Here is a 12,736-nt window from a genome sequence, read left to right as displayed (position 1 = left end):
TTTTAGGGCACGACTCATACTTGAATAGACCCTCTGAGGAAAAAGACTGGGCCACTGTACGAGCGTGTGCTCACCTTCGAGACCAGGGCTCTCTGCGTCGCGAAGCAGTGCTGCAGATAGAGGGCGCTCTGGTTGCAGGCCATACTATGGAGCAGGACCTTCAGCACCCCTCCCAGAATGCTCTCCTTCGACTCAGTCACAGACACGGTCTAAACAGGATGTAGCAATTACACAGACGCATGCTTAATGCTCACCGCAGCCATCCATTAAAGAATGAAGGTCGGCTTTTGAAATATTTACCTGCACTATGATTTCCAGAGTGTCCAAAACGATAAGGTTGGCCTCGGTTGCCAGATTGCCATCTATAAGTGCCTCGTGCTCGAGCTCGGCTCTGGTTCTGCCAAAGTGAAAAAGGCACTTTTAGAACTGCTTTATGCTGTGGGTTAGAGGGCTCCCCTTGAATGCAATAACGTGTTCTGCACAAGCATTCAAATGAGTGTAAACACAGGTACGCAGCCTCTTGTATACAGGTCCAGGGACGTTAAAGCAGCCATCTGTACCTAATGTTCAACACATAGCTCGCATAAATGTGAAACAATTCTAAGCCCCTTCCATTTGTGTTCAACACAGACTAGGCAACATCAAAACCTGCCCCTCTGAGATGCATTATGTGTGCCTTCCAGTGAAGATAATGTACAAAGGGCCTGTAAGAGAGGGTTTTTAAAATTTAAGAAAGAAAAAAAAATGTTCTGATCTTACAAACCTAACTAATAAGGGGTCCTGGCTTCTCCCATTGCGCAGCAGAATTTCCTTAAACCTGCACAGCACACCGACCGTTTAAAAGATGCCACACACACGCACAAACACACGGGACATAGCGCAGCGGGAGCCCCACAGACACCAAGTGGGCACAAAGACACAGGAACCAGTTAAAAAGCAGCCAGATGGGGGCGCCGGTTAAAAGAAAGGCTGAGGGAGAAATCTCGAGGTGGGTACCGCACAGAGAAGGTGAAAGGAGGATGTACACCTATGCATGTTCAAGCTGCCATCGAGAACTCCAGCCGCTCACAGTGACCAGCTAGAAGAGCTAGAATTGAGCTACCTGTCTGCTGGCAGTGACACCCTTGTCTGGCCAGGCCAAGCATGGTCTCTTAGCGGGCGTGGCTGGTAGAAAAATGGGTGTGTTATTTAAGCAGTAAATGTCAGAGACATTGCTGTAATTCATGCACACAAAGTGCTGGAATAAACTGCTGCAAAACCTAATAGATGGCTTATTTAAGTAAATAATTATGTTTCTGCAGCATTCGATTCTGGATGTACCCATCCATAATTCTCATCACAAATTGTAATAACATGATTAACGCAGTCATACTCATTCAGTCATACTCGCACAAAAAAGCTACACAATTTACTGCTCTCACGGGATTGGTTGACATGACGCCAATGCTTTTATTTGCATTACGCACAGATGTTTTATTTTTTATAATGACTGCTAGTGAACATGTACCCCTAATAAGGGATGAAGACTCAAGCAGTGACTCTAATAAAGCCACATATCAATACAGAGTATAGAGCTGAAAATGTATACTGGCTGCATTTTAGGGTTTGTAAAATGACAATTTTCAATTGTTATAAAAACGTTGAAATCTGTTTTTACAGACAAAGCCACTACGAACAGAAGTATCTCTAGGCTGTAAAATACTGCTGTGATTACAAAACGATGCATCCAGGAACTAGCTAACAACCAACTGTAATTACAAAACCCTAGAGTTCTACTAGCATGGCATATCTGGAAATTGAGGATTAGGTAACACATTCACATGGGAACAAACATGCTTGTGCACAACCATCCTGAACCAAAACCTTACATCTAGAAAACAGTCTCAGTAGTTCACGGAGGTCAGGTGGTTTTCCAAAATAGCTGACAGTGAACAGACAGCAGTGAGCTTTCAGCTTCTGTGAATACAACACACAGTATGATCCACCGAACTTAGTAACCACATCTGTAATGATCCCATCTGCAGCACTCCCATAAACATAAAACAACTCATTATTCCAAGCCTTCAGCAGGATGATGGGGGCAGTATTATCCACTGACATTCCAACTGTGTTACTGTTTCTAATATTGTACACAGACACTGGGTAATAAACCAGACACCAAGTAGTAACCAGCAGAATGAAGAAGTGTTTATTAGGCCCCCAGCATGCCTCATACTTCAACACAGGGCATGTCTAGAATAATACTTGAATGGGCAAATGCAATGTGGTGGTGGTGGTGGTCTCAGATTCAGTGGCAAATGATAGCACAGACAATATGGGGGAAAAAATCTAGTACTAACTTGTACCAAAAGACGTGGTATTGGTATTAACGACGCAATTCACGATACTGTTTAATTAATATTCAATTCATACATTAATATGTTTGAAGCATCCAAGAACTACTATCGCCAGCTAGCTTTGCTTCCTGCTCAAATGGGTGATAAGCAAGGAGATTCCAAACAGGAATAATCCGATTTATTTTGTGACCCTAGATGTTCATAAACCTTTCCTGTAATCCTAAATCCTTAGCACTAATGGACACTGCCACACAGCTGCATAGCAGAAGCCGAGCACAGAGGCATAGATGCATGTTGGCGCATTTGCACTGAATATTAGACAAACCACACAAACACGTCAAGTCATTCACCATAGGAACATCCGCCAGCATCTATAGCATTACGTAATAATGCCCCAGTCTAAAGAGCAAGGCCTAGATCATCTCATCCTAGAGGGGCAGCTCACTGCTGGTTGAAAAGGTCACAGTCCCACCACCCAAGCAGTCAGGCAATCACCGCTTTCCATCCCAAGCAGACAAAGGCACACCAACCCCCAAGCACGGCCAAGCCACTGTTAGCGGTTATACAGACACGGCAGTCCGACTACAAACCAACCACTCCAAGCACCAGAACAACCAGAACGACAGAGCAGGGGAAGGGAGGAGAGGCGAGGGGGGGGGGGGGGGGGGCAACTCTTCAACTGGAGGCGGAGCAGAGGGGGTGGTTCTGAAGCACACTTCAGATGTACAATACCTGACTGTTCTCTGGCCCCTGAATACACAGTACATGAAAGAACAAGGTGAAATGGAGGAGTTATTCCATACCAAAAGCTTAATGGAGCATAACGTGTTGTGTTGACTGAACTGAGAGGACAAATAAAAAAATAAATAAAAATCACAAATTAAATAATGGACGGACACATGGAATGAAGATTACACAAAAGGAGATTCCCACAGAACTTAAAGTTCTAAGCAGTCCTAAGCTGTCAGGATGATTTTTTTCTTATTCAACACAGGGTCAATTCCTTTCAAAGATTTGCTAAAGGAATGTAGTTCTACTCGATTAAAATGGCGGATGTGTGTTCAGCAGAGTGTGGACGCGAGTGGTCGTACTTGTCCATCTTCTCACTGTTCTGTCGCCAGTGGGTCATGTCCTTCCTCCAGCGCAGGTTCTCCTGGCTACCAAAGGCACTTCCGGAGGGACTACGCTCTGACGGAGAGAACGGCACACGTTTGAGAAGTACCAACAGAACTCAACCTGGACGCACAGTCTCAGCACGCTCTCGAGAGCCAAACCAGGAAGCCACAAGGCCCGGCACTAACCCAGTTGTCCTCGGCTGCGTCGCACCATCTCCTGCCGGGCTCCGATGCTGCCCAGAATGGCCTCCTCCAACTTTGCCTTCATGTCTTTAGATTTCTTAAAAGTTAGACTGTTCATGCGCTCAAACGCCTTCTTCCCCTGCATGAACAAAAAATGGGTCTTTTGGCATGAGATGGATGGATAAGAAGAACACACGTCTTTACTTGTTAATCGGACATCATGATGAATTGACTTTACATTTGAAGGGAAGATGTGAATGAAACTCAAGCCTGTGTGTGTGTGTGTGTGTGTGTGTGTGTGTGTGTGTGTGTCACCTTGTACTCAAAGCAGGAGACACAGAGGTACAGCATGTCCAGCAGGCGGTTCAGCTGGGACACGGAGAGGTCAGTGAACCACTTCTGCAGCACCATCTCATCTGCGTTCTTCAACACCCACAGCAAGCAGATGAGCAAACTGCGACTGGACTCAGGAGAGAAGGTTCCATGCTGACGGCTGGCCTGGGAGAGCAAGGGCAAGAGAGGGATGGAGGGATGGAGGGAGAGCAAGGGCAAGAGAGGGATGGAGGGAGAGTTAGAGACCGAAAGAGAGAAACGGAGAGAGAGAGAGAGAGAGAGAGAGAGAGAGAGAGAGACTCATACAGACTGTACTGGAGGGAGTGTTTTCTATATCAGTCTTTCTAACAGACATAACCCTTGTTAAATACATGAAATGCTTGCCAAATATTATTTCCTTGAGCCAAAAAAAAAATGTAGCTGTAGGAAGAAGCTGTTAAATGACATCAACTGAAGTCTAATTAATGTAGCAAATTGGCTCGAGCATGTTTAAAAGCAGTTGATTCTGTTCAAATCCCAGTACTGACGAGTGTATTGATGCAAGTGTTCCAATAAGGAACAAATACAGGCATTGGGGACTATGCAAAAACAAAATGCCTGACACTACATGTTCGTTACGAACAAAAATATGCAAAGATGCAAATCAAGCAAGTTAAACTCAGCACTATCAGCAGGCTAAGCCACAGTACCTGTGGGTTCAACAGGAAACTACTGGGCCGTGACATCTGTGGTACCGAGGTGCCTGCTATTGCCATGGCTACGGTCTGACTGATCATGCTGTTGCCCTCTGCTTCCTGCTCATCTGTTGCCGAGCAACCGGGGCGGCCCCACTGGTTATGGGATTCTGTAAGAGGTTTCAAAAGTCAAACCACATCAACAAACGTCCGGCACACGCCTCCCTGTGAAGGAATGCACAATGTTTTGTAGTGTAAATTAGAGTAAATTATTAGTGTAAATTATTAGCTGTGAAGACAGTCAAATGCGTGTTTTCCACTACGCCGGTTTTAAAAGTATTAGCGGCTCGCTAGGCTTGTAAACTAACCGCGCACCACGAAAACGTAGCAGTGTGTCGCCCCGTTTGTGCAGGTGGTCCGCGGACCGGCTGGGGAGCCGCATGAAACCAGGCGAAGAGCCGAATGCGGCTCGCTAGCCGCGGGTTGGCCACCCCTGCTGTAGACTATCAGTATTCTGGTTTCTTGAGTTCTTACTCATCAATCATACTATCCAGGATTGATTCAGTAAGCAGATTGCATTTTGTCGCTCTGTATAACGCAAGTGTATTGTAATCAGTAGCGTCATCAAACTCCAAGAGCTGTTGAACGTACCGGTGAAGTCATGGAGCTGGGGCAGGGTCTCCATGATGATGCCTATGAGTGGCAGGTAGAGCATGGCGACCCTGGCTTTGACCTCGGGGTCAGCATATCGGGGGTCAGAATCATGACTGGACAGCAGGTTATGGACAACACTGATTACCTTCTTATGCAGGCCAAACATCCTAGACACAGACGGAGAGAAGTCATATGAAAAAATGAACACTGACAGACCCCAGTCAGTGTGATGGAAATGCAAGTAATGGTTCCAGTGAAGATAGATGCAGCACTGCCATGGACATGAGCAACGGATCTCCTGATATGGCTGACAAATGATACGGAACACTTTTCATGTTCAAAAAGTCACAGTTTGAAAATACACACAAGTTCAAGTGTCTAATACACTGACAGTTATATGACAAGGCAGCGAGAAAGAAGGACGCAATGAGATGAAATGAGATGAGATGAGACGAGACACACCAGTGTACTGACCCGTCAGCTTCAGGGTCCAGGATAATGGCGAGCTCAGTCAGAACTAAACCAGCAAGGTAATGCTGCTCTCTAAAGGGTACGGATAACTCAAACATGTTAGCAATCTTCTGGTCTTGCACATGGGTCGAGAAACCAGAGCTCTGGAAAGAGAGGGACGCAGAAAGAGTGAAATCCAGAGGAAGGGTGATCATCATCATTATCATCATTTTTTTTTGGAGTGTGATTGTCATACCTGCGAGGTGGCAGAGGACACAGAGGGGGAGGGAGAAGCAGGTGGGGTGAGCAGACTGCAGGGCAGGTTGAGGGTAACGTAGTGCTCATGGCTACACACAATCCTCAGGAAGTCCAATCGCAGGGACTCCAGAGTGGGGTTCTGCAGGGCGTACAACTTGGTGGACACCTGGAGGAGAAGAGAGCTGCAGACTTAAAACTTGATCCCATCAGGCTTTATGGCCAGCTGACCCTTCCGGCCTTTACATGGAACAATTAGAAGTAGGCAAAGCATCGTGATGAACTGTCACGCACCTGTTTCCAGTAAGCTTTGATGAGAGTGAAGACAAAGCCCCTGTCCATGACGGACAGCAAGTCATTAAGGAAGAAAGCCAAGCTTGTGTTGAGCCTCTCCACCAGCTCCAGATCCTGATCAAACACAAATTAAACCATCAAGACATGACGAATACAAATTCTCACCAATGAAAAGTAAAAAATATTTTTTTTTGCATTTATGCAAGGTTTGCCTTGAACGATATCATTCAGTTTTACAAAGGACCCGTGTTTACCGGGAATAAACGATGATTAAAAGCTGACCGTCTTACCTTCTGAAAGCGGGAGACGATGTCACCTGCAATGGTGCTAACCAGAGCAGTGATGTCATCCATGAAGCGCTCAGGCACGCGGCTCTTCCGGGGCGACTCCAGACGGTCAGTAAAGTACAAGTGGTGGATTATGCTTTTAACCTGGAAGCATATGGGAATAAAAAAGTCATTGTGTATCAAATATAGAATTTTACAAGACAAGTTCACTGTTTTTTTTTTTATTTATTAAAACCTATAGGTTATTACAGTGTATTAAACAATATACATTACATCTGACATCACTATATGAATAAAAATTGGTAAATGTTGCATGCAATGCTAAAAGGCAACATGTTTCTTAATGTTAGGTTCACTTTCAGCAAAAGCAGGCCTTCGGTTTCGAGATATGCCCTTTAAAACAGGCACAGGTTTGTTATGAACGTCCCTTTGAAGTTCTCACCATCAGCTCGAAGAAGAACCAGGCCTGCTGAAGGGCTCCCTCCCTCACGCTGCCACTGCTCACCACCCACTGCAACGCCAGCTCCTCGTGGAAGAGCTGTGGACCACCACCAGACCATCAGATACCCCGACCACCAATCACGCGTCACCACTACACCTCAGACAGACCTATCAGGAAGAACCTTCATACGAATACACCACTGAGCCTCAGCTGCTACTACTACAGGAGGAAATGTGTGCTCGGTTGACATGTGTTCCCTTTGGGTGCTGCGAAGAGTGGAGCCCAGGATTGAACAGGGAGAAGGTTTTGCAGGTGTTGGTCTGCGTAAGTATGGATATACAATCCCACTCGGACACAGTCTCCAACAAGCAGGGACAGGTTGACAGCAGGCTCCAAATAGCATGTGTGTGTGACATCATTCCTTCATCACACAACCATTGGATGGCATTCTCGACGAGATGGAACACGTACATCAGCGACCGACAAGACCACAACCACCACACCAAACGCCATCCAATCAAGAAGCACACAGACAAGACAGGTGTAGGGCATGGCGAGGAGGGGGTTGGCTCCTCCCCCATGATGGCGGGTCTCTACCTTTTTGGTCGGCAAGCGTCCTGTTAAAGTTTGCAAGAAACTGGCGCTCTCAGTGTGCGATGACATGCGATTGCCTGTGCGCTCCATGGCCTATGGGTGGAGATGAATGGAAGGGTGACAACAGATTAGTGTGAAGGACAGAATGTGTGGGCTCATATGCTACTCAGCACACCGCCACACGCATACACGCGCGCGCACACACACACACACACACACACAATACATAAAAATAAACACTAACTCTCCTCCCTTATGCTAAAAGTAAGATTCCAACCTCAGTGAGCCGTCCTATGAAGCTACAAAGTAATACTTAAAGTATAATAAATAAGGATATTCACTGGAGATTCACATTTTTATATTCTTTTATAAAGTTAAATTCTATTTTTATTCATCCCCTATTCCATGTATGTTTACACTGAAAAAAAAGTGGCTTTCAATCCCATTATACATCCGTATAGTGACAATAAAGGCATTCTATTCTATTCTACATAAGAAAGACCTTGCAGGCTTATATTTTATAGGATCTATATTTATGCAATCTTACAGACAGAAAAAATATGTTCTGTATATATGTATATCTATAAAGACAATGAATAAAAATAAATGTGCAATCCTACACAACTATAATCAAAAGATACACACAGTTTAAAAAAACACCACAAATGACTAAATCACAAAAATAATAAAATGATAATCAAATTGTCCTATTCTCTCTCTCCCTTTCACACAATCACACACACACACACACACACACACACACACACACAATCACACACAATCACACACAATCACACACAATCACACACAATCACACACAATAGTGATAGTGGGAGCGTGAAAGAAGCAATTGTATGGCCATGCAGTGCTCAGTGCAATTTCTAGTTGTGTTAGGAAGACAACTATGCAACTGTGCAGAAGGCAAAGTGTGTGTTGCAGAGTGGAGAATGACAGAAAGGAAAACAGATGGAGAGATGGAGATGACCCCTCAAGCCCTCTTCCTCTTCCCAGTGGCTTAAACGTTCATTCAGACGATACAAAAACACTCACTGACAGTAGTTTTGTTTGGCACAAGATCATCAGGCCTTTTGTGATCTTTAAATAGGACAAACAGAGTCCTGCCTTTCAAGGGATGCTCAGTGCACTTTCTAATACAAATGTGTTTTTTTAATCCTAAAACAGCCATTTTTACTTAATGTAAAATCAGCTGTAAAGCTACAGTATATTCTCAGAAAGGGGTGGCCTGTGCATTAAGATCACTTCACTGGGCGTCACATTCTCATGAAGACACAGACAACACAGACAAATCCCCCAGCTAGTAGCCGAGTGTCCTGGTGAGCACCGCCCTGGCCTTCACTACCTTCAAGTCGCTCAGCTCCATGAAATCTGGGCCATTAACAGGGAGCTGTTTTTCCTTCTGTTGCAAGTTGGTTTGAAGAACCCCAACAACTGCACAAGCTCTTGAAGCAGACCCTCACTACAGGCCACTAATCTCAGTTAGACCTTCTGGAGAGCGACACCTAGTCCTTATAGCCAAACAAACCGACGACTAATGAGATACAGGATGATTTGTACCAGATTCACCTGACAGGCCCAAATCAAATCTATGGGGAGAGCTGTAGCCGTTGGATGAGGGAACACAAGACTAGGAAAAATAAATGAATTAAATTAAAAACAAATTAAAGGGGTAGTTTAAACAAAAACTGTATTTTTATGGTGCTGGACAAGTATGTGGGTTTTTGTTTGTTGTTGTTTTTTTATTTTTAAAGGGGAGGATTTTTGAATGACCTGCACAGTATCAGATGCTGAGCCAGGGCTGGTCCCCCAGGGGGCGCTCTTGCAACCCATGGTGTGCACCCAGGAGTTGGAGCGATCTAAGCCCTGCCAGCCAAAGGGGAGGGAAGCAAAGGGGTCACAGGGTTACAAGATCCAGGCAGGAGCAAGCAAGGGAACAATGACAGGTCAAAGGTTACAAGTCAATGCCTCAGGTAAGAGAGCGGGATAAGAGACATTTAGTTCAAAAGAAGTCATTACGCAACATGGATCTTACTCAGAAAGCAGGTAGGTCAGTCAGCAGTTTCATTTTATTTTGTTAAAACAGGATTATTAATTTAGTATATGACAGAAACATTATGAGATCTGGAAAGTGTAGCCATGGTAACAGATCAATAACGAAAAAGCGTTTTGCTGTCCTATGTAGCCGTAGCACTTCAGTGAAACTAAACATCGGACCTTAAATAAACTTCGTGAATCACATGAATTTCATTAAACACAGTTATTGAAATATTACATTTTTGGCAGATAAGCAACACTATATATTAATTACACTTTCACAGCAAATTAAACAGTTCATATAGTTCCTTTAACTGTAATAAAAACATTCAAGCACACTCTACATGAAGCCCTGCTGCTCATTACAACTTCTTATGTAATTATTTTTGCATAGGTTGATGTTATAGGGGTTATACAGATAAGATGTCCAAACTAATGTTTGCCCTGTTGGTGAGCTATATAGTTGCAATGCAACAGTTTGGTCAGCATTTCAGAAAGGGTCCATCACCTTCTGTTAATACAACACCTGCTGGGACTCATCAGGCACCCAGGATTTAAGAGTCACAGCAGAGGTTACACATGGGACAACACCACAGGCCTGAACTATGGACTGAGATGCTACATCTAAATGAAATTTTTAAATCACTGTAACATGGACTGCAGTGACAAGATGATGCTAGAGGTGTGATGAAAAATGCAGGCAATCTCAATTCTCTTAGGGGAAAAATGGTCAAGTTAAAGATTCATCTGGACCTGGTACGCAATAAAGCGTACTGCCTAAAGCCAGCTTGGTCAGCCAGACACAAAAAGAAATCTCTCTGCACGTCAACTCTAAACGCGAGCCACTCCTACCTTACTGCCGATGATGGAGCGTACTTCGTCATCCGGGGATGTAGGCGTGCCCGAGATGTCGGGGTTACTGTTGCTAAGGCTCCGGGAGCGGTTGAGGTTGAGGCTTGCGGGTCTGACGGCGGATCGGGCCATGGTGGCATAATGCACAGAACCCCCCAAGCCTCCAGGGCCTGTTACCATGGATACAAAGCATAAAGAGGAGAGAGAAATGAGGAGCGGTTTATCATCCTTGTAAACGTTCACGTACAGGCCAGTTGTTGGAGGAGAGGGAGGCGGTGGGGAGGCGTTACCCGGGGAGGGAGAGTTGGGGTCCATGTTGGGGAGACGGAAGATGTAGTGGATGTAGGAGGACAGGAGGCTGTTGCGGCCATGCGTGTCTTGACTGGTGTCCAGATACTTGTGTAAACGGTTCACGATGGACGCCATTGCCTCAAACGAAGCCTGACCCAGGTTCACTGCAACAAAAACAGGAGATGGGGAATTAAGTTACTTTAAAATGGCAAGACAATAGGACACCCGGGTGGGTTTGCTGAGGGACAAACGCAGTACCGATCTGTCCCGCGATCACAGGCGGCCGCACGGCGAGCAGCACCAGCTTGTCCAGGAGCAGGTGGAGGAAGCGAACCACAGGCTCCAGCTGGGAGGAGCTCAGCGCCGCGATGCTGGCCTTAAGCTCCGCCTCCAGGTTGTTCTCCATGATGCGCATGTCTCCGATCCGCACCGGGAACATGTGCTCATCCAGGGCGTGCACCAGCGCAAAGAACTTGTCGAGGTACTGGTCCTGGGGAGGAGGAGGGGATATTGGGATAATGACAGTTCTTTCCTTACCACGGCCAAACACAATACAAACCAGCAATACAGGAACCAGGAGCCCTGTTAGAAACGTAAGAACCAGAGAGAAGATACCTGGGTGTGGATGGTGGACACAGCTACAACTTCAACATTGAACACTCCTCTGTGATTATCCACCCACTTCATACCAGGCAGAGGAACCTATAATCAAAATAACAACAACAATAACAACAACAACAACAACACATGAATTAAACTACATTTGCAATGCGCATTACTTCTCAGATACCAGCAAACAAAGTAATACACCATATTAATACACCGCCTATTTTTAACAGCAACAAAAACTTACCCAACTACTCTGAGTTCAAGTCTGTATAGCACTTTCAGTGTGTGAGTGTGTGTGTGTGAGTGTGTGTGAGTGTGTCTTACGTCAGGAGAGAGGACGGAGTAGGACTGCGGTGGCTTCTCCAGAGACACGGGTAAGCAGAAGTGACCGGTCCTCACACGGCCATTCTGTAACATTGGGATCCACTGCCGGGGGGGGACAGCAAGGGGCAAGATTCTTAAAGCAATACACGTGTGCCTGAGAGATGTGCCCAATGTCCTCTATTCTAGCCGTGTGTGTGTGTTTGCTTGCACACCGTGTAGCCAACTGGAGTCTCCAGAGGAGTGTTCTGTTTCTGCTGACAGCTGATGTGGTAGAAGGTGAAGAGAAGGTGGTGATGGTCCGTCAGAGAAGGTGGAAGCTTGATTTTAACCTCATCGTGAAAATCTGGGGATCTAGAAAGATAAAGTACATTGTCAACAAGTAAGAAAACTGGACCACTAAACCTTCATGTCTGCTGAGTCGTGAAACATAAAACGCATGATTGAGTGGCCTTGGCCTGTTGTACTAAGGTGATGTGTTTACCTTCTGACCCACAGAGAGCAGTCACACACACACACACACACATATATACATCACACACACACACACACACACACACATACACACACACACACACACACACACACACACACACACACACACACACACACAATCAGTTCTGTTTCTTCAAATTACTTATTTCATTGCTGCCTTATAAACAACTGCCAGTGCAAACAGATATGCCTTTAATGCAATGTCCATTCGCATTAAAATGGCCTGCCACTGGAAATGACAAACCCTTAATTCTGATTGGTCCGATGGTGTTCAGCAAAGCTTCTCTCGTTTGTCTAACGTACGACTCCTGCAGTAGTGCAAGAAGAGTAATGGGTGGTGACAACTAGTCCTTTTGAGCCAGTTATTTTAGTGGCTGTGTTAATGAAAGGACATGAAGCACATTTAGAGCGGTTGCAGGCTACAGTACAACAGGGGTCATCTGAATGGTCATTTATCTCCCTCGAGCTGATGATGTTTTTGTCTTGTCTGTAGAAGATC

At 45.3% G+C, this 12,736-nt stretch overlaps 1 protein-coding gene across 29 annotated transcripts in view; it reads right to left on the bottom strand.

The window, feature by feature from the left end:
- dock7 (dedicator of cytokinesis 7) overlaps window positions 1-12,736 on the bottom strand; it is a 39,242-nt gene that overhangs the window by 7,431 nt on the left and 19,075 nt on the right. For 5 of the 29 annotated variants that reach the window (XR_013132811.1, XM_077014862.1, XM_077014858.1 and 2 more), the window contains exons 17-38: window positions 11,958-12,096; window positions 11,746-11,847; window positions 11,428-11,514; window positions 11,071-11,302; window positions 10,812-10,976; window positions 10,522-10,691; window positions 9,406-9,498; window positions 7,621-7,710; window positions 7,024-7,119; window positions 6,585-6,725; window positions 6,295-6,408; window positions 6,002-6,169; window positions 5,758-5,909; window positions 5,293-5,462; window positions 4,657-4,811; window positions 3,950-4,132; window positions 3,638-3,794; window positions 3,428-3,524; window positions 3,069-3,086; window positions 764-817; window positions 301-397; window positions 75-209 (exon numbers count right to left, since the gene is read on the bottom strand). Coding sequence is in view for 28 of the 29 variants with exons in the window: in XM_077014862.1 (XP_076870977.1) it covers window positions 75-209; window positions 301-397; window positions 764-817; window positions 3,069-3,086; window positions 3,428-3,524; window positions 3,638-3,794; window positions 3,950-4,132; window positions 4,657-4,811; window positions 5,293-5,462; window positions 5,758-5,909; window positions 6,002-6,169; window positions 6,295-6,408; window positions 6,585-6,725; window positions 7,024-7,119; window positions 7,621-7,710; window positions 9,406-9,498; window positions 10,522-10,691; window positions 10,812-10,976; window positions 11,071-11,302; window positions 11,428-11,514; window positions 11,746-11,847; window positions 11,958-12,096 (2,815 nt within the window). In the remaining variant the exon portion in view is untranslated. Of the gene's footprint in view, window positions 1-74; window positions 210-300; window positions 398-763; window positions 818-3,068; window positions 3,087-3,427; window positions 3,525-3,637; window positions 3,795-3,949; window positions 4,133-4,656; window positions 4,812-5,292; window positions 5,463-5,757; window positions 5,910-6,001; window positions 6,170-6,294; window positions 6,409-6,584; window positions 6,726-7,023; window positions 7,120-7,620; window positions 7,711-9,151; window positions 9,263-9,405; window positions 9,499-10,521; window positions 10,692-10,811; window positions 10,977-11,070; window positions 11,303-11,427; window positions 11,515-11,745; window positions 11,848-11,957; window positions 12,097-12,736 lie in introns of those variants that run through there. The other 24 variants (XM_077014867.1, XM_077014869.1, XM_077014865.1 and 21 more) reach the window with 17 other exon arrangements.

Source organism: Brachyhypopomus gauderio, chromosome 8 (assembly GCF_052324685.1).
Source record: "Brachyhypopomus gauderio isolate BG-103 chromosome 8, BGAUD_0.2, whole genome shotgun sequence".
NCBI lineage: Eukaryota > Metazoa > Chordata > Actinopteri > Gymnotiformes > Hypopomidae > Brachyhypopomus > Brachyhypopomus gauderio.
Note: the sequence above shows the minus strand (reverse complement) of the source record. Positions and strands in the feature narration are given on the sequence as shown.